This window comes from Protopterus annectens, chromosome 10.part0, assembly GCF_019279795.1.
Source record: "Protopterus annectens isolate FY-2018-M chromosome 10.part0, PAN1.0, whole genome shotgun sequence".
Classification (NCBI taxonomy): Eukaryota; Metazoa; Chordata; order Ceratodontiformes; family Protopteridae; genus Protopterus; species Protopterus annectens.
In genome coordinates this window covers 390729132-390751305 of record NC_056744.1, presented here as the reverse complement: position 1 = coordinate 390751305, position 22174 = coordinate 390729132, and the positions used below count along the sequence as shown (strand labels likewise).

The 22174-nt window shown below is 44.3% G+C and overlaps 1 protein-coding gene across 2 annotated transcripts in view; it reads right to left on the bottom strand.

Moving 5' to 3' along the window:
* Positions 1 to 22174, bottom strand: part of RNF2 (ring finger protein 2) — a 722585-nt gene that overhangs the window by 184045 nt on the left and 516366 nt on the right. For both annotated transcript variants that reach the window (XM_044085309.1, XM_044085308.1), the window contains one exon: positions 12029 to 12117. In XM_044085309.1, coding sequence (XP_043941244.1) covers positions 12029 to 12115 — 87 coding nt within the window. In that variant the 5' untranslated portion in view covers positions 12116 to 12117. The remainder of the gene's footprint in view (positions 1 to 12028; positions 12118 to 22174) is intronic.

The following is a 22174-nucleotide window of genomic DNA, read 5'->3' as shown; positions in this document are numbered from 1 at the left end:
AAGAATGAGTGCCCCCCTGCTTGTTTATATACCACATTACCGTGGTGTTGTCTGTCTTTATCAGAAGTTGTCCTGGATGCAGTAGGTCCTTGAAGGCTGTCAGGGCATTTTGAACTGCTAGCATCTCTTTTTGATTGATATGTAGATGCATTTGGTTTGAGGTCCATGCACCCTGAATGCATCTTCCTGCCATGTGGGCCCCCCACGTGTAATCTGATGCATCCGTTGTTAGTGTTTGCCTGGCTGGGGGTAATGTGAATGGCTGTCCCTTGTTTTGGTGACAAGCCTGTGCCCACCATTGAAACTCCTGTTGCAGGCAGGGAATGAGAGTAATCATAGTTACCAGGCTGTGGCAATATTGAGTCCAAACACTTTTTAGGAACCATTGAAGTTTCCTCATATGCAGTCTTGCATATGGAATTAGTAGGATGCAGGATGCCATGAAGCCCAAAGCCTGCAGAATTTTTCTTGCAGATAACTGGGCCTTTGCTGCCAGCATTTTGAAACAGGTAGTCAGCTGCCTTTGTTTGTCTGGCATGAGATAAGCCATCTGGGCAGTTGTATTTAAGCTTGCACCCAGGAATATTATCTCTTGAGAGGGTACTAGTTTTGATTTCCTTTCATTGACCGTGTACCCTAGGCATGTTAGAAGTCTTTTCACAAACGCCAGATGCTGTAGAAGAATGTCCTTGTTCTCTGGTTGACTTAGACAGTCGTCCAAGTAAGGATATATTTGTACTCCTCTTTGTCTGCAGAATGCGATTACTGGTACCAGGCACTTTGTGAAGACCCTGGGCACAGTAGATAAGCCAAAGGGCAGTGCAGAGAATTAGTAATGCATTGAGCCAGCCTTGAATCTGAGGTATCTTCTGCATATTTGTCTGATTGGGACATGCAGGTATGTCTCGTTTAGGTCTAAAGTCACAAGCCAAGCGTTCTTGCCCAGCATGGGCAGAAGCTGCTGCAAAGCCAACATCTTGAATTTTGGAATATCCAGATATGTGTTCAAAATAGATAGGTCCAGTATTGGCCTCCAGGCCTTGTCCTTTCTGGGTACCAAGAACAGTCTTGAGTAAAATCCTTGTCCCTGCTCTTGCTCTGGTACTAGTTGAATGGCCCCCATGTCCATGAGGGATGAGACTTGATTTTGTGCTTCTGCCCATTGATTTTTTGACAGATCTGGCCAGCCGTTTGCTTTTGGCAGGGTATGGAAATGGAACTTGTACCCTTGTGACACGATATTTAAGACCCACTTGTCCTGGGTTATAATGTGCCAATTATGTGAAAAAAGTGCTAATTTTCCCCCTAAGGGGGCTGCCAGGAGATAAGTGCTTGGTGCAGGCAGGGGGAAGTCATTGGGACTGTTTCCTGAATGGCTGTGATTTGTCTTCTCCAACTTTGGAGGAAGAAGCCCCCCATTGCTTTGAGTGGAATGAACCTTGTGCCTGGGATCTGCCTCTAGGGCATCTGGGTCTGCCCCTTTGATGTCTGTCTGACACAGGAAAGGACCAATTCTTTGCTGGCCAGTGTCTACTGAACCTAGGTGGCTGTACTTGTAAAAAATCGTTGACTGTTTGCATAGATTTAGCTTTGTCCTCCATTAACACCTCTTCTGCCTTAACACCAAATGAAGTATCATGCTGTAAAGGTGCATCTAATAATTTAACTTTAACATGATCAGGCAGATTTTGTTCCTTTAACCAAGTATGCCTCCTAATTACAGAGCCTGTTACTGCGGCCCTGCAGGAGGCCTCTAAAGAATCAAAACCACATTGCAAAGTATGCTTTCCAACTTGTTCAGCTGCATGCAATATATCCTGCATTTCCTTGTTTTCTGCACATTCAGAGTTTAACAACATTTTCTATTTAAGCAAAGCCATGACATGTTGCTGATATTTGAGCATATGAAACTGACAGTTTAAGGCCCTTATAGCCAAGGTAGCAGATGTGTAAACCTTTTTTCCCCATCTATCCAGTGCCCTAGAATCCCTGTCAGAGGGGGTAGGGTTTTTTTGCAGCGGAAGCCTTAACTCCTTTGGGACCCTGAGAAATAGTTTCTGGGTCTGCAGCAGGGTTTCTAAAAAGGAATTTATGTGAGTCAGGAACCCTGTAATATCTGTCAGGCTTAACAGGAGCTGGAGGTAAGGAGTCAGGGTAAGGCTGGACTCTGAAAAAGTACAGTTTTGTACCTACCATAAATGTAGATGTCCGATAGGTATGCATCTGCAGTCATAACATATGGGTTGTCCTGCCTCAGGCAGCCCTTTGGTCGGCCGGATTCCAAAGTCTGGGTCTGGCCTCGGCTGATGTCGCACTTTCCCAGACGTCAGAGCTTCTGGGGTATAAAGGCATCAGCCGACGCCATTTTCCTCAGTGTTTCTTGCCCCAGATGCCAGGTGCCCTCTAGGAAGGCTAAATTTGGATAAATGCTGAAAAAGTTCCAAACAGTAGCAAAATATATATACATATATACAAACAAACAAATACACCATAATAGATTCCCCCAGCTAGCTGAAAGAGGGGTAAGCACCCTAGGAATCCCACAGAGGGGAAGGAGGGTGGGTAATCCTGACTGCAGATGCATACCTATCGGACATCTACATTTATGGTAGGTACAAAACTGTACTATGTCCTTCAAGGATGCATCTGCAGTCATAACATATGGGTAGAATACCATAGCCAAACTGGGGGAGGAGGTACTAAGAGAAGGATGGTGTAGTTAGGATCCCCTGCAGAACTGCAGTTGCAAACCCTGCTCGGGATCTGGAGTACAAAGGTAGATTATAATGCTTGGCAAATGTATGCACGGAGCTCCAAGTAGCAGCTTCTAAAATGTCCTTGGTAGCCACCCCTCATAGAAAAGCTGTAGTGGTGGCTGTGGCCCTTGTGGAATGAGGCGTGTGAGAATGAAAGGAGTAGCAAAAGCGAATGCAATTTCCTATCCATTTTGAAATTGTCTGTTTGGAAATTGCTCTTCCTTGCACCCCCGTTGCATATGCTACAAAAAGTTGATCAGTTTTTCTGTTGGTTTTAGTTCTGTCCAGATAGTAGCGTAGTTGTCTGTGTATATCCAAGGTGTGCAAGAGTGTCTCTCCTTTGTTCTGTGGGTTAGGGAAGAACGTAGGCAAATGAATGGCTTGGTTCAAGGATACCCTGGATACCACCTTTGGCATGAAAGTAGGATTGGTTCTCAGTGACACTCTATCCTGGTGAAAAATAAGGAAAGGCTGCACTGCCATTAATGCCTGTAACTCGGATACTCTTCTTGCTGAAGTGATTGCCAGTAGGAAAGCAGTTTTCCAAGATAAAAACTGTATGTCTGCTGATGCTGCTGGTTCAAAAGGAGGTAGTGTCAATTTTTCCAGCACAAAATTGAGATCCCATGCAGGTAGAGGGGGTCTCCTTGGAGGTTTAACATTTTTGATCCCTCTCAAAAATTGTCTGAGAAGAGGGTGAGAGAAGATAGGGGGATCCATATTGTATTCTGCTGAAATTGCTGAAGCATGGATCTTAATGGAAGAATAAGACAGTCCATTGTGGAACAGTTCTGCTAAGTATTCTAGGATGTGTGCTAGGTTTGCCACTGTGACATCTGTGCCCTTTGCTGTGCTCCAAATGAGGAATCTCTTCCATTTTGCTGAGTATGTTTTCCTTGTGGAAGGTCTGCGAGCCTCCAGGATAATGTCCTTGACCCTCTGAGATAAAACAATCTGGTATGGTTTTAAAGAATTTTCCAGGCTGTTAGTTGCAATGTTTTCAAGTTTGGATGCAGGGTCTTGAAATTGTTCTGCGTTAGAAGAAGAGGCCATAGGGGTAGAGGCCATGAGTTCGCCTGAGACATGCTTCTCAGTAGCGGATACTAGTGTTGTCTTGGCCAGTCCGGAGCTATTAGTATCACCTTTGGTTGTTCCTCCCTGATCTTCAGTAGAACCTTGTACATCAATGGGAGAGGTGGAAAAGCATATACTGTTAGGGCATTCCAGCTGAATGAGAGAGAGTCCACCCTCCAGGCTTGTGGGTGGTATGTCCTTGAGCACAATTTCTTCATTTGGTGGTTGAGTGGGGAGGCGAACAGATCTATCTCTGGCATTCCCCATTTCTTTGTTATGAGTTTGAAGATGTCTGGATGCAGCATCCATTCATGAGCATCCGTGGTAGTTCTGCTTAAGCTGTCTGCTAGAGAATTCTCTTTTCCTGGTACGAATTTGGCCTGTAGCTGGATATTGTGATTCAGGCATAGGTTCCACAGGTTCATTGCCATCCGGCATAGAGGGTAGGAATGTGTGCCTCCCTGTTTGTTTATGTACCACATGACCGTGGTGTTGTCTGTCCTTATCAACAGATGTCCTTGCTGGAGGAATGGTTTGAATGTCTCGATTGCATGCTTCACTGCCAGCATCTCCTTTTGGTTTATGTGCATGCTTAGCTGTCCTTGAGGCCATAGGCCTTGGATACATTTGTCCTCCATGTGTGCTCCCCATCCTAGGTCTGAGGAGTCCGTGGTGATGGTCTGCCTTGGTTTTGGTTTGTTGAAAGGCAACCCTCTGTTGGACTGGCAGGCCTGAGCCCACCACAGGAATTCCTTTTGAAGGCAAGGAATGATTGGTATCATGGTTTCTAGACTGTGCCTGTGCTGAGACCATACATTCCTTAGGTACCATTGTAATTTCTTCATATGCAGCCTGGCGTGCGGGATCAAGATTATGCAGGATGCCATGTAACCCAGGGCCTGCAGGACTTTCCTTGCAGTAAGCCGAGTTTGTCTTGTCAAAGTCATGAAATAATCTGGAAGTTGTTTTTGTTTTTCTTCTGTGAGAAAAGCCATCTGAGTGATTGTGTCCAGATCCGCACCCAAAAACGTTATCCTTTGGGATGGCACTAGTCTTGACTTTTGGATGTTGACTGTGTATCCCAAGGCCTGTAGCAGGTGTATGACATAGGCCAAGTCCTTTAACAATTTTGTCTTGTTGTCTGCTTGTATTAGGCAGTCATCCAGGTATGGGTAAATTTGTATTCCCTGAAGTCTGCAATGTGCAATTACTGATGCCAGGCATTTCGTGAATACTCTGGGCGCAGTAGATAAGCCAAAGGGCAATGCTGAGAATTGATAATGCTCTGATCCTGCAAGAAATCTGAGGTGTCTTCTACAATCTGGTCGGATAGGGAATTGCAGGTATGCCTCCTTGAGATCTAGAGTCACCAGCCAAGACTCCTTGCCCAGCATGGGAAGAAGTTGCTGTAGGGTCAGCATTTTGAATTTTGGCACAATGAGATATGTGTTCAGTGCGGACAAGTCGAGAATAGGCCTCCATTGGTTTTCTTTTCTTGGTACAAGGAATAGTCTGGAGTAAAATCCTTGGCCTTGTTCCGTAGATGGTACCCTTTCTATCGCTTTCATCTGAAGTAAATTGTTGATTTGTCTTAAAGCCTCTGCCTTCTGGTTTGGTGGAAGGTTTGGCATTCCGCTTCTTTTTGGTAAAGTGTGGAAGTGAAACCTGCATCCTTTGTCTATTGTTTGCAATGTCCATGTGTCCTTTATAATGCAATGCCAGTTTTTTGAGAATAAAGCCAGCTTTCCGCCCAAAGGAGCTTCCAGTTGATCCCTGGTAGGCGGAATCAGAGTCAAGTCATTGTGTCTGTCCTGTGGTAGTGGTTGCAGTTGTAGCTGTGGCACTACTCCTCTGGTTGGCAGGCTGCCACTGATGGCCCCTGTAGGCACCCTTTGATTGACCTCTGCCTCTAGGGCGTCTATTCCTGCCCCTTTGTGCTCTGGAGGTGTCTGGAAAGGACCAATTCTTTGTAGGCCAGTTTCTGCTGAACCTCGGAGGTTGGACCTGCAGAAATTCCTTTACTGTTTGCACAGATTTTGCTTTTTCTTCCACTTTCTTTAGAATCTCCTGTGCAGGGGAGCCAAATAAATTTTGTTTCTCCATTGGAGCATCAAGTTAGCCTTGACATGGTCTGGCAAGGATTGCTCTTTTAGCCAGGCATGTCTACGAATTACTGCCCCAGTCATAGCTGATCTAAATGAAGCCTCCAGTGCACACAGCCACATTTTAAGAAATGATTACTGACCTGCTGAGAATTGTGTACCAAATCCTGAAGGGATTTACGGTCTAAAGGTTCAGGAGAAGAAAGCTTCTTATTCAGCTGGTCTAACAAAAATTCTTGGTACTGTATCATATGAAATTGACAGTTTAATGCCCTGGCAGAAAGAGTAGCAGATGTATAAACCTTTTTACCCCATCTCTCTAATGCTCTAGACTCTCTTTCAGAGGGTAGGGCATTTTTGGCAGTAGCAGCTGCAACCCCTTTTGGGCCCTGAGAAATAGTTTCTGGGTCTGCAGCATGGGCTTTATAAAGGTGGAAGTGAGAATCCGGGACCCTGTAATATCTGTCAGGTTTGGCAGGGGCCGGGGGAAGAGAATCAGGGGCAGAACTGACATCACTGTACACATCATCAATTACAGTTAGAACAGGTGGTATGGCTAAGGGCCTATGCTAGGGCAAATGCAAAAATGTCCTTAATCTTTTTCTAGAATCAGAAAAATCCTGACCCTGCCATTGAAAGTGCTCCCTCATGGAGTGCAAAGTTTCCCCGAAGGAAAATTCTTCAGGTGGGGAGGCCGAAGGAATAGAATCTTCTGCATCTGAATCCTCATAAGGTGAGTAGGCCCCTTCCTGTTGGTCTGAATGATCAGATCCATCTGTGGAGTAATCAGAGGAGAGAGGTTCAGAGGGATCAGTCCTGGGCCTTTTGTCTGGTGGAGGTTGGGAGGCCCTGTCTGGGGGAGGTTAGGAACCCCTAATTAAGGATATAAGGTCCTCAGCAAGACTGAGAATCTGTGAACTTGAGGAAGGTCTCTGAGAAGTAGATTTGGCAGGCAAAGCTTTTGAAAGTTTGGCAGCTTTAGCCCTGGAGAAGGCCTTAATAGACATAGAAGCTGGGGGCCTAGCTGCCCCACGTGCAGGAGTAGAAATGTCCAAAGGAATGGTGTCGGCCAATTCTTGAGCAGTAGCTTCGGTAGGGATATCTGTAGCCGACTCAGCCGGGGTCTCTCCGGCCTTGGTTGTCGGAGGTATGGTTTCGGTCGTAGTAAGAACCGAGGACTCGGTTTCAGCCGAAACCGAGACACTCACGGTAGGCCTAGCCGTGGTTTCAGCCGAAACCGTGGGCCGCGAGTGTCGGTCCTTTTCCTTGCGTTTTTTGGCCATATGCGAAGTCGGAGTCTCCGACGGCATTTTATATGCAAAATCAGTTCCAAAAAATTTTTCTGCAAACTCCAACCGACGTCTAAGAGTCCGTCGGTTGAAGGAGGCACAGGCTAAACAAGCTGATACGTCGTGGTCTGGGCCTAAGCAAGGAAGGCAGTAAGAATGGAAATCCTTATGAGGTATTTGTTTCCCACAAGTTAAACAATTATTTACTTTGTCTGACATCGGCTGAGTCAAGAAAGAGTCCCCAATGGGGTACTTAGCTTTTTTCGAAGTCTTCGGTAGCTGAAATCTCTGGATCTGACCGACCGGCACTTGCGAACAGCTTCTGCTTCGGGCACCGCGCGGCAAGAAAGACTGGGGAAAATGGCGTCGGCTGATGCCTTTATACCCCAGAAGCTCTGACGTCAGGGAAAGTGCGACATCAGCCGAGGCCAGACCCAGACTTTGGAATCCGGCTGACTGAAGGGCTGCCTGAGGCAGGACAACCCATATGTTATGACTGCAGATGCATCCTTGAAGGACATCACATCATCTACAATGTCTAACACAGGTGGGATGGCTAGTGGCTTGTGCTGTGGTAGTAACAGGAAATCCCTGAGCTTCTTTTTAGATTCTGAAAAATCTTGGCTCTCCCAGTGGAAATGCTCCCTCATGGTATGTAACATTTCCCCAAAAGAATAGTCCTCAGGAGGAGAAGCTGAAGGTATAGATTCTTCAGCATCAGAATCCTCATAGGGGGGAAAGGAATATTCCTGATCAGAAGAGGAATTAGAAGAAATGGAAACCTGATCTGAAGATTCATAGTCAGTCTCTTGCCTAGGCCTCTTATCAGGAGGGGGATGGGAGCCCCTGATCAAGATAATTAAGTCTTCGGCCATTTTGAGCATCTGCTTTTTGGGCATGGAGGCCTGTCCACGTGGCTCTTGAATTTGCTTCTTTGCCTTTGAAGGTGCTTTAGTCTTTGCCTTTGAAGTCGGTTTAATGTATAGATGTTTAGGTCTGAATACACCCTCAGAAGCCGGTGCCTGCTCAGCGGCTCCGGACCCATCTGAAGGAATAGTGTCCGAGGCTCCAATACCTTGAGTTTCCAGTGGCATAGCCGACTCCACGTGGGAGTCAGTAGCAGCCTGCGACTCTAAACTAGTGGGCGTCAGGGGCTGCAAAAGCACCTCACTGAGAACCGGCGACTGGCTTAGGAGAAGTTTCGTCATCAGTTTTGGGTCTCTGTTGTCTTTCTTTTACTTTTTCTTTGCGTTTTTTGTGAACTCCGGTAGTTGGATGGCTTTCCGACGACATTTCTGGATAATTAAACCTGCGTCCAAAGTAGTTTAATGCAAAATCATACCGACGCTTAATAGTGCGTTGGTTAAATCTAGCACAAAACCGACAACCTAGAAAGTTAGGGCCTAGGCAAGGAATACAGTAAGAATAAAAGTCCTTATGAGGTATTTGCTTCCCACAAGAAATGCAATTATTAATTTTTTCTGACATCGGTTCTAGAGCAAGAAAAAAGTTTTCCCAGTGGGGTACTTAGCTTTATAGAAGACTTCGGATCTGAAATTCAAACTCGAAAATCTCAGGAGTCAGCTGACCGGCACTTGCGAACTGCTACTGCTTCGGGCACCGCACGGCAAGAAAGACTAAATAAAATGGTGTCAGCTGCATCTTTTATACCCCTGACGACCTGACGTCAGGGAAGGGGTGACAGCGGCAGACGCAGGACCCAGGACTTTGGAATTCAGGCCGACTGAGGGCAACCTGCCAGCAAGATTACCCAAATGTAATGACTGCAACAGTGAAACACGAAGAACATCCACCAAGAAAATAAGGGACTCAGAAATTCAAGGATATAATTGGTATGGTAGTCAGGAAAAGCTGTCCCTGTTTGCAGATGATATTACTTTATACATGACAAAACCAGAAAGGGACATTACAATGTTGTGGAACATTTTAAGATGGTTTCAAATCTTCTTGGGATACAGAATTAATGAAGCTAAAACAACAAAGGGAATAGCAGTAAATTATGTAAGAACACACAAATTGATCCAACAATATCCATATTTATGGGGACATTACAAAATGAAGCATTTAGGAGTATGGATTAGAAATGACTCTGTGGTGGCAGCTAAGGATATATGGGAAGACACTAAACAGAAGATAATACAAAAATTGAGAAACTGGAAGTTTTGTTATATGGATACTAAGATACAAGCCATTAAAATGTTTTTAGTCACTTTAGTCTTATACACAAGTCAGGTATACTTTTATCAACCGGAGGATAAGTTGTGGATAGCAATTAAAAAAGTGTTGAAGGATTTTATCTGGGAAGGGAAGACAGCAAGGGTCAAGTGGGATAAACTGGTTCTTCCAATAAAACAAGGCAGACTAGGATTACCTAATTTGAGGGGGTATTTTAGAGCAACATAGTTAAGGCACTTGTACATAGCACAAGCAGAAAACTATAATTCAAAGTGGAAAGGAATGATAATGACAAACGGGTGAAGCTCAAGTAATAAGGAGAGACTGGGATTTTGGATGCAGACTCTTTAAGGAGAACAAAAAAGAATAATAGAGAGTATTATATTCATAAAATAGCAGGGAATATTCTAAGAATAAAACCAGCACGAGAATGGAGAAAAGAGATTTTGCTGATAGGGATGACTGTGGTCAGGGATACAGACAACAGGCAAGAGGGGGCTGGAATTTATTGGAGCAAGCTGGCAAAGGAGCCAAGGTACTGGGAACAAATAACTAGAAAGGGAAAGGTAACAGAATGGGAAGAGGACAAAATTTTATTTGGACTGCAGGTTAGAGATTGCCTTCCATATCAAGGATTGATATCAGATTATAGGCAAAGGGAAAGAAATAGGGGCACCCTAAATGAAAGACCAGTAGTGGTAGAGTTTTTAATAGAATCTAAAACAGAAGTTGCCATTAAAAAAGGAATAATTAGTAAAGCATATAAAATATTGCATGATTATTTTAAAAATCAATCAAAGGAGCTTAGAAAGTATTAAGAAGAGAGACTGGATAAGGAATTCACAAACAGACAATGCGGGATATATGTATCTCCCAAATATGCAACAAAGTCTAGACGATTTAGGCTCTTTGCCTGGAAGTGTTTACATAAGTATTTTTATACCCCAAGTAGACTCCAAATAATTTTTCCTCAGGGGGACAGCTAATGTTAGAGGTGTGACGGGGAAGAAGGAGGTAGCTGGGAGCATATTTTTTGGGAGTGTAATGAGCTGGCAGACTTTAGGGATTCCCTGCAGACCACTCTGTTGGAGATGCTGGGTGAGCAGATAGGACTGGCTGGGGAGATGATTTTTTTCAGTTATGCTACAGAATCGGAATTGCCTAGACATAGTAAAGCCTTGCTGAGTCTAATTATGGTGGCTGCCAAAAAAGCAATTACTAGAAAATGGAAATCAAAGTCTAAACCAACTTTACTAGAAGTAGTGAATATAGTACAGAGATAAAACAACTGGAATTGGTACCTTTAGAAAAGGGAAGGAGCAAACTACATAGGAAAATAGGAATTGTGGGAACAATATATGCAGAGCAGGAACAAGGCTTAAGAGGCAGGATTTAAATGAGCCATATAATGCTTAACTGACAATGACTGGCTGGTTTATAAGTGATGTATAATGTTTGCACCTACAGTTGTTTCAGTGGTGTCTGTGATGTAAACTGTTTGCAACTAAAGTGATATCATTTTGTATGTTTTTCATTTATATAAATGTAAGATTGCCTTTGTCATATGTGAAAATTTAATAAAAATGTTTGGAAAAAATATAAATAGGGGCTAACATGAGGAAAAGGGTAAAAGAATGACAGATTAGGTAAAAATCCAAGCGAAACAAGAAATATAAGTCCCTAAAAAAGGAGAACATCATGTTGTGAGTGGTGTTAAGGTAAGTATGTAAACTTTTCTTCCTGTTTGTTTAATGTAAGAAAATGTCAAGTGCGCATTATGTCTAATGTGATTTGATTGAACAGTTTTAGTTTTTTGTTGTTTGTTGTCTTTTAGGAGGGGGTTTTGTGTAAGAATGTACTGTTGCTGACTCTGGTTGGTGTTTGTAAGGGGAATGCATTGCAAGTGCAGGGTTTGAACGTGTGACAGTACAGCTTTTGTCAGTTCCCTGTACTTCTGCTTTCTCCATATTTATACATCTGTGAAGTCAGCATACATTAGCTCAGGGGTGTGGGAGAAAGCCTGCCAACACTGGGGATACAGGGAGGGGCACAGATATGGACTAATGTCAGCATGTCTGCTTGTTAACTAGTACACTCACTGCAGCACTGCCTGTGTCACCTGTTTGATCACATGATAAGCAAATGTTGGACTGACTTTATTACACTGAGAACTGCAGGAGGGAGCTAATAAACAGGTCATTGATTTAACCCTTTATGCTAAATTGCCAGCAATGATTTAGACATCCAGGTGTTTCCTTTCATGAAATTCAGATATGTGAAGAAAATCAATTTATATTACTGCAGCTTTTAAACCACAGAGAGCTTTCACGTTGCCACAGCAAAGACCTACAGTGCTTCTAAAAATGTGGCAAAAAAAGAAGTGTTGTTATGATCAGAAGCATCAATGCAGATGAGTCCGGAAAAGCTGGCAATGTGTACGGTCCACACAGCAATATGTCTAATTTTTATTAGAAACATCTACTGAAAATTCATTCACTACTCTGAATAAATTCTCATTTTATTACCAATCACTGCAACATAATTCTCTTTGGGAATGACACAGTATTCAGTAGGAAAGCAATGAACCAAAGCTGTTAAATGAACACCTTACCTGCGGTGTCCTCTGCAACTCGTACAGACTGAGCTCCCATGTTTTGCTTAGTGGTTGGGTTCCATTCGCCTGCACTGCCTGCGACATTGCTGGAAAACAACAAGAATATAATATTAGATTTCATAAAATATTTATTTTCATTTATTTGTGTTACCTGGTTGATCTATTTCATATTCACAGGTAGCTGGCACCTACCTCAGTAAACATCAGGTACAAAATGGAAGTCTAGTCTTATATGGGATACCAGTCCATTGCAAGGCATACAAGCACAGTCACACCCAATGACAATCTACAGGACTGCTAAACTACATGCTTGTATAACCCTGGGATATGACAAGAGACCAGAGACACCAGTGAAAGCTCATGCAGATACATGAAGGGCATGACTCCAAAGAAAGGGCACACCCCAGCTGGGAACCAAACAGATGGGCTAAGTGTTGTGAGGCAGCAACGCTAACTTTTGCAATAATCTTATTTTATTTAATTATCTGGTAACTTGGCAAATTAATCTGATCCAAAAAGGATCTTTTCAGCAATGACCAAGATGTACAATTGAAATGCACACTCAATAATCCTCCAACAAATCATCAGTGTTACACTTTGCCCAGTAAAATGGAGAACCATCATGATGAGTGCAGATATGTATTAACAATGAAGTAAAAACAGATGCCACTGTATCAAACCAGATAATATTAGAGATATATATTTATTATTTATTTATTGACATTTGGTGACCAGGAAAGTCTGGCTGGGTCAGAAACCCATTTTCAGCGGAGGTTTTTCTGAAGCCTGTAGGAAGAATTACAAAGGAAAGAATTGACTGATGCAGCAAGAATCTTTAGGTCTTGGAATAAGCACAACAAAGCAAACATAGTGGTGGTAAAAGCAAGGTTACAGTACACCTCCTAGTCTCTAATGTTTTATGGGATACTATTCAAATAGATATGCCTATCCTGAATATATAGGAGTACAGAGAACCATGAATGTAGCACATAGTTTCACTGAAACAGCATGCAGATAGGAGAAACAGAGGCAATCCACCTATCGCATTTGTACCACATGTGATTTTGTTCTCTGAAGTCAGGATAGCTCTCTTGTAATGTCTGCTTAACTGCAGACATGCAGTGATTTTTCATGTTTGCAGTAAATTTTGAGTAAGATAGAATTAATATGTATCAAACAGCATGAAACACACCAGTCATATGTTACAAATACAACAGATTACTTATTGTTTTGGGATTAACTCTCACTTGACAGAGGATAGACTAGGCCCAGGGGGAGGATGCCCCCCCCTGTTGTAGAAGGAAGTAGTTGTGCACAAAAAATACAAAAACTGACAGGACAAAAAAGAGCTATAAAGATGATCTAGTAGACTACTGAGGATAAGAAAAAAAAATCCTTGTTTCCCGCTTTTCTAAGCTAGTATAGTCCAGTTTTCAGGTTAGTGCTGAATTCAGGGCTGTGATACTAATTTCTGAGTTGCCCATACCTTACTTGGATAGAAGGAAGTTTCTCTGTTCACCTGTGAGAGAGGGGAGTTTTGAGCAACCCATCTGTGCCTGGAGGAGTGGTTCCAGCCCAGAAGTTAGTAGTTTATTGGCCATTTTGGGCTAATTTCTCTCTCTCTCATTTCCCTACTATAAAAACCGCGTTTGCACAGTTTTGCGCATCGGGCAGTGCCGGTTAGCTACGGTTAAATTATTCCCGGCTCCACTAAGTCTCCTCTTCAGTTTTTCCCTTGAAACTAGTCTAATGCTCAACCTAAGCACTCAAAAAGCATCTTACAGCCCAGCACTTGCTCAGACCTAATAGCAAGCACTAATATACCCTGACACTGATTGCCCAGCAGGGCAAGGCTCTTTATTCACCCCTCACCAACCAAGCGACTAAGCAGCTCAACCTACTATTCAGACATGACCAAAGAGCAACTTCAGGTGCACTCTCCAGTCCAGCTGGTGAATCTGGGTATCCTGAGGCAATGTTACAACTGCCTCATGCACACAGACAACCCTCTCCTCCTACCACAAAACACTAACATATGTGAGAGATGCAATTATACAGCCAAACTGGAAGCTAAGCTGTCTCCACCCAAGACTGGAACAGACAGTCAAGAGGAGAAGGTTAACACTTGCACCACACCTCCAGCCGCACACAGACCTACTAAAACAGCACTGGCAAAAAATACAGATAAATACACAAAAGCATACTCGGAGGCTCTAAATAAAAACCTGCAAAAGCATCAGAGACCTCCAAAGCAGACACCCAAACAATCTGCACCTCCCGTCACAAACCAGACAACACACAAAACACAAAATCAGTGTGATGCACAATCACAGCCCTTAAGGCGAAATAACATACCTAACACAATAGTAATAGGTGACTCTATAGTCATGCACACTGACGTCCCACTAACTAGGCCGGACAAGCAGAAGGTTATTGTTAGCTGCCTGTTGGGAGCCAGAATCCGTCACATAACACAAGCACTCAGGTCACTCCAGAACAAGTACAAATATGACTCTGTCATTGTTCATGTTGGTGTGAATGACCTGAGACATTACCTCCCTGGACTACATGAAAAGAGCTCTCTGATCATGTAGCCCAGGCTAGTATGACCCTGACCCTGAGTAGCATCCTGCCCTCACCAAGAATGACACCTCAGTATAAAGAAAAAAATGATCAATTTCAACAATTGGCTAAGCTTCTGGTGTCATTCAAAGGGGATCCAGTGTCTGTCAGCCTGGAACGACATGCTCAACAAGCCGCATTGCTTTGCAAAAGACTCTTGCTGCCCCCATAGTGCCTTTTTTAGGCAAGGTTCAAAAGTAAAACCCACCTCCGTAAACAGCACAATTAACAAAAAACTGAGGGTTATGCTACTCAATGCCAGGAGTTTAAATCTCAAAATGCATGCGCTCAACGCACTCCTCAGTATGGAGAACGTCGACATCTGTGCAGTAACTGAAACCTGGTTCAAGGCTCCAGAAAGCACCCCAGCACTACTGGGCTACAACTCATACCACACATTTCGGCCACAGAACACGGACTGAAACATAAAAGGAGGGGGTGTATCCATATTCATCAAGGATACCTACACCTCCAGGTTAGTGGTGCAGCATGACACCTCTGAGATCATCCATGTGCAACTAACATCGGGCAAATCTACACTGCAAATTGTGGCCTGCTACAGATCACCCTTGATGACCCAGGACCACCACTCCACCTTTCTGGAGACACTGGAAAACATGAAGGTCCTACCGAACATCCTGATATCGGGCAATTTCAATGACCCTACCATTCACTGGGAAAACTACTCGAGTACAAATTCCCAGGCTCAGCGCTTCCTGGAATTCATCAACTCAAACACCCTGGATCAGCTGGTAAACTCCCCTACCAGAGGTGAAAACATATTGGACCTGGTCATCACCAACATGGGCGACAAGTGTTCCACACCGGAGGTCAACCCGTCACTGATTAGATCAGACCATAAACTAATCACTCTGGATATCCACACCCCACCACCACCCCCAACTAAGGAAACTACAGTAAAAAACTTTTCTAAAGCAAACTTCACCTTACTTAAGACAGAGGTGGTAAGTTTCACAGCCCCCACGCTAAAGGATAATGCTGCCCAAGATGCAGAAACCTTTACAAATGCACTCTATGAGCACCTACAAGGATGCATGGATTGTGCCATCCCTAGCAAAACCAAGACTCACTCCTCTAAGAGGAAGAAACCAGTTTGGTGGACCCCTGCAATAAACAGGCTATATACAATAGAAGGAGGAAAAGTACAGTTTTGTACCTACCATAAATGTAGATGTTCGAGTGCTAATACAGCTGCAGTCATAACAGATGGGTTCTCCTGCCGTCAGGTGGGTCCTCGGTTGGCCGAATTCCAAAGTCTAGGTCCGGCATCGATTGTTTTCGCTTTCTTTCCTGATGTCAGTGCGACAGGGGTATATAAGACACAGCTGACGCCATTTTCTTCAGTCTTTCTTGCCCCAGATGTCAGGTGCCCCCAGAAGGAAGGCAAAATATATATATATAAATTATATATAATCATGCAATGCAATATAATCAAAAATCAGTAGTTGCAAGCAAATACACCATAGAAGGATAACCCAATCAGGTTGTAAAGATGAGGAGTTAGCCACTAGGTCTGTACCCAGAGGGGAAGGAGGGAGGGAAACCTGGACTGCAGCTGTATTAGCACTCGAACATCTACATTTATGGTAGGTACAAAACTGTACTATGTTCATCGTGCATACAGCTGCAGTCATAACAGATGGGTAGAATCCCAAAGCTACGCACAGGGTGGTAGGCACTAGGTGGAACTGGGAGGAGCCAGAATGCCCTGCAACACAGCAGTGGCAAAGCCTGCTCTAGTTTTGGAGTATAAAGGTAGGTGGTAGTGTTTAGTGAAGGTATGCACAGAACTCCAAGTGGCTGCCTCCAAAATATCTTTGGTAGGGACTCCTCTGAGGAAGGCTGCAGAGGTAGCTGTGGCCCTTGTGGAGTGGGATCTGATGCCTGTAGGTACAGATTTGCCATGAAAGGAGTAACAAAACCGTATGCAGTGGCCTATCCATTTTGAAATTGTCTGTTTGGAAATTGGCTTCCCTTGAGCTCCTACAGCACAGGATACAAAGAGTTGTTCTGATTTCCTGAAAGGCTTTGTTCTGTCCAAATAGTAACGTAGCTGTCTATGGATGTCTAAGGAATGTAGCAGCCTTTCCCCTTTGTTTTGAGGATTGGGGTAAAAGGTAGGTAAGTGTATGGCCTGATTTAAAGCTACCCTGGATACTACCTTAGGCATAAATGACGGGTTGGTTCGTAGGGAAACCCTGTCCTGATGGAAGATGAGAAAGGGCTGCACAGCCATGAGGGCTTGTAGTTCCGAGATCCTATGAGCTGAGGTAATAGCCAGAAGGAAAGCTGTTTTCCAGGACAAATATTGCAAATCTGTTGAGGCAGCTGGTTCAAAGGGAGGCAATGTTAATTTTTCTAGAATGTAATTAAGATCCCAGGCTGGTATTGGTTGTTTCCTTGGGGGTCTTATATTCTGAGAAACTGCCTTAAGAGTGGGTGAGAGAATAAGGGTGGATCAGTGTCGTATTCTGCAGAAATGGCTGAGGCATGGATTTTGATGGAGGAAAATGAAAGTCCACTGTTCAACAGCTCAGCTAGATACTGTAATATCTGAGGCAAATTTAGTTTTCTAGGATCCTGGCCCTTTTTCTCATTCCAAGCGCAAAACCGTTTCCATTTTGCGGAGTAAGCTTTTCTAGTAGATGGCCTTCTGGCCTCCAAAATGACATCCTGCACCTCCTTGGAGAGTAGGGTCTGTTGTGGTGTTAAGGAATTTTCCATGCAGCCAGATTGAGTGTTTTCAGCTGACTGTGAAGAGTTTTGTAGCTGTGCTGAGTCAGGAGAAGAGGCATTAGAGGTAGGGTCCAGGGAGGAGAATGTGTTAGGCTCCTCAGGAGTGGGTACCAGTGTTGTCTTGGCCAGTCTGGAGCAATCAGTATCATCTTTGGTCTGTCTGCTCTTGCTTTCAAGAGCACCTTGCGCAGTAGAGGCAAAGGTGGGAAGGCGTAAACTGTCCTTGCTGCCCAACTGAAAGAAAGGGCGTCCACTCTCCAGGCCTTTGGATGAAATGTCCTTGAGCAGAATTTTGCCAATTGATGATTCTTGTGGGAGGCAAAGAGATCTATGTCTGGCCTTCCCCACGCTTGGATTATCTTTGTAAACACTTGAGGATGCAACTTCCATTCATGTGGGTCTGTCATATTTCTGCTTAGATTGTCTGCCAGCGTGTTTTCCAAACCTGGCAGGTACTGTGCTTGAAGGTCGATTTGCCATTCCAGAACCATGTTCCAAAGTGGCATGGCCAGCCTGCACAGGGGGTATGAATGTGTTCCTCCTTGTTTGTTTATGTACCACATTACTGTGGTGTTGTCTGTTCTTATCAATAATTGCCCTGGATGCAGGAGGTCCTTGAAAGCTGTAATAGCATTTATTACTGCTAGCATTTCCTTTTGATTGATGTGAAGGTGCTTTTCCTTTTGGGACCATTTGCCCTGAATGCACCTGTCTGTCATGTGTGCCCCCCAGGCGTAGTCTGAGGCATCTGTTGTGATGACTTGATTTGCTTGAGGCTTGCAGAATGGTAGACCTGTGTTTGTTTGGCACGCTTGGGCCAACCATAGAAATTCCTTTTGCAAGCATGGAATTAGTGGTAATATTGTTTCCACACTGTGGCTGTGTTGAGACCATAGGTTTTTTAGGTACCACTGAAGTTTCCTCATATGCAACTTTGCACATGGGATTAGAAGAATGCAAGATGCCATGAAGCCCAGAGCCTGCAGGATTTTCCTTGCAGTTAGCCTGGTACAAATTGCTAGCATCTTGAAGTACTGAGTTAGTTGCCTCTGTTTTTCTGGCGTAAGATAGGCCATCTGGGTGTTTGTGTCCAGGTTGGCACCCAGGAAAATTATTTTCTGAGATGGTGTTAGCCTGGATTTCTCTTTGTTGACTGTGTATCCCAGAGAATGCAATAACCATGTTACATAAGCCAGATGTTCCAGAAGTATGTGTTTGCTGTCCGCTTGGATCAGGCAATCGTCCAAATAAGGGTAAATTTGTATCCCTTGAAGTCTGCAGTAGGCAATTACTGATGCCAGGCATTTCGTGAATACTCTGGGTACAGTAGATAAGTCAAAGGGCAATGCAGAGAATTGATAGTGGATTGAACCTGCAAGAAATCTGAGGTATCTTCTGCAGCTTTGTCTGATTGGGACATGCAGGTATGCCTCCTTGAGGTCCAATGTTACCAGCCAAGACTCCTTGCCCAGCATGGGAAGAAGCTGCTGTAAGGTGAGCATCTTGAGTTTTGGTACGAGTAGGAATGTGTTTAGGATGGATAAGTCCAAAATGGGTCTCCAGTCGGTTCCCTTCCTTGGTACCAGGAATAGTCTGGAATAAAAACCTTGACCTTGTTCGTGAGTAGGTACCTCTTGAATAGCTTTCATGTCCATGAGCTTTGAAATTTGTATTTGAGCCTCTGCTCTTTGATTGTGTGGCAGGTTCGGCATGCCTCTCATTTTTGGAAGAGCATGAAAATGAAATCTGTAGCCTCTGTTTATAATGTCCAGGATCCATTTGTCTTTTGTGACAATATGCCAATTTTTTGAAAATAATGCCAGCTTTCCTCCCAAGGGTGCTGCCACCTGAGCCTTGCTTCTCCTGCAAAGGGGAAAGTCATTGGGTTTGTTTCCTGTATTGTTGTGCACTGTCTTCGCCACCTCTTGGTGCTGGAGATTGCCACTGTCTGCCTCTATATGATCCTTGAGATTGTCCTCTGCCCCTTGTGCGCCTGTATCTACCTCTTTGGGGCTTGTCTGTGGCTGGAAAGGACCAGTTTTTTGAAGGCCAATTTCTGCTAAAACGTGGTAGTTGTACCTGTAGAAAAGCTTTGACAGTTTGCATAGATTTAGCTTTTTCTTCCATTTTCCGTAGTATCTCCTCAGCATTAGTACCAAATAATACATCCTTTTGTAAAGGAGCATCTAGTAGTTTAGCCTTAACATGATCAGGCAAGGTTTGTTCCCTAAGCCAGGCATGTCTACGAATGACTGATCATGTAACAGCAGCTCTACTTGAGGCCTCTAGAGCATCATAGCCACATTGTAAGGTGTGTTTACCCACTTGTTCTGCACTATGAATCACATCCTGCAACTCCTTCAAATCTGGTTGTTCAGGTTGTGACATTTTATTCTTTAATTGTGATAACAGAAACTGCTGATATTTAAGCATATGGAACTGACAATTTAAGGCCCTCATGGCTAGGGTGGCCGAGGTATATACCTTTATCCCCCACCTTTCTAAGGATCTAGACTCTCTCTCGGAAGGTAATGGATTCTTAGCAGTAGAGGCCTTCATTCCCTTGGGGCCTTGAGAAATGGTTTCTGGGTCAGCATTATGGCTTTTGTAAAGAAATTGGTGTGAGTTAGGAACTCTGTAGTACCTATCAGGCTTGACTGGGGCAGGAGGCAGGGAATCCGGATTAAGGCGAGTCCGAGTAAACATCATCAAGAATGTCCAACTCAGGAGGTATTGCCAGAGGTCTGTGCTGAGGTAGAAAAAGAAATTCCCTAAGTCTTTTCTTGGAATCTGAAAAATCTTGGCCTTCCCAATGGAAGTGTTCCCTCAAGGAATGCAAGGTTTCCCCAAAAGAAAAGTCCTCTGGGGGGGATACAGAAGGGATGGACTGCTCTGCATCAGAATCTTCAAAAGGGGAGTACGAATGTTCCTCTTCATCAGAATGTTCTGAAATAATGGAACCCTGGTCAGAAGAGGGAGAATCTTCCTCCACTCTGGGTCTCTTGTCCGGTGGGGGTTGGGAACCCCTGATAAGAGTAATTAAATCCTCAGCCATTTTGAGCATCTGCTTTTTAGGCATGGGGCCTGGAGATGGGCCCTGTGCAACAGGCCTCTTGGAATGCATGGCTGATTTAGACTTAGTAAAGGCCTTTATGGAAAAGGAAGAAGAAGGTCTGAATACACCATGGGTGGAAGTGGACCTGTCCACATTAAGAGGCTCAACACTCACAGTGGCTTCGGTAGCTGTAGTCAGGGTATGGGCCGAGGAACCTGCGGTCTCGGTTACAGAAGACACCGCCAGAGAAGTGTCGTCGGTAGTCAGGGGCTGCGTAGGCGCCTCGCTGAGAACCGGAGCACGTGTAGTCAGTTTTGGCGTGGTGTCAGTGGAGACCGCAGACCTCGCGTGTCGGTCTTTGTCCTTGCGTTTTTTGGACAAAACAGTAGTCGGAGTCTCCGACGACATTTTATAATTAAAAGCTCTACCAAAAAAGTGCTGGGCGAACTCCGCCCAAAGCTTAATAGTGCGTTTATTGAAAGTAGCACAAAAGCGACAGCCCGAGACGTCATGGTCTGGGCCTAAACAAGGTATACAGAGGGAATGGAAATCCTTATGCGGTATTTGCTTCCCACAAGAAATACAATTGTTAACTTTGTCTGACATCGGTCTGAGGCAAGAAAAGTTTCCAACGGGTACTTAGCTTTAAAGAAGACTTCGGTTTCCAAATTTTCGTAATTTCAGGAGCTGGCCGACCGGCACTTGCGAACTGCTTCTGCTTCGGGCACCACGCGGCAAAAAAGACTGAAGAAAATGGCGTTGGCTGTGTCTTATATACCCCTGTCGCACTGACGTCAGGAAAGAAAGCGGCAACAACCGACGCCGGACCTAGACTTTGGAATTCGGCCGACCGAGGACCCGCCTGACGGCAGGAGAACCCATCTGTTATGACTGCAGCTGTATGCACGATGAACATCTAGTTCAGAAAAAAATCAAATCCCAAGAAGGAAAGTCATCCCTGATCAGTATCAGTAAGAAACTAAGGTCCCTCATGAAATCATCCAAGGCTAACTTCGAAAGAAAAATAGCCAAGAATTCAAAAGATAACCACAAAGCCTTCTTTAGCTATGTTAAAAATCTAAGTGGCAACTCGCAGATATGCACTAAAGTACTGCAAAATAGCGCAAAATATACTGAACCTACTGATATTGCCAACATCCTGGCAGATAGATTCAGTGCAAACTTCACCCCCCTCTCACCTCCAAAAGAGCCCACAACAATATCAGAAAAGTGTAGTGTCCAAAAATCACAGAAGCAGAATTGAAAACAGCCCTTTCAAAAGCCAAAAACACAGCGTCAATGGGACCAGATGGTGTCCCAGGCTGCATCTTGCACGAACTACAGAACGAACTAACCCCCCACCTAAACACGCTGTTCAACCTCAGCCTCTCCACAGGCTACGTGCCCATAGAATGGCGCAACAGCAACAGTTATTCCTCTCCACAAAGGAGGGGCCACAACTGACCCTGGTAACTATCGCCCCATAAGCCTGACTAGCCTGGTCTGCAAGGCTATGGAGCGCATCATCATGGAACTTATTAACAAAGACATTGGGAACCTCCAAACACTTGACCCGACCCAGTTCTGCTTTGTTAAGGGCAGATCATGCCTACTAAACCTGGTTGACTTCTTTGAGGCAGTCACCAAGGCAATAGATGAGGGAAAGGTGGTTCACACAGCCTACCTTCACCTCGCCAAGGCTTTCGACA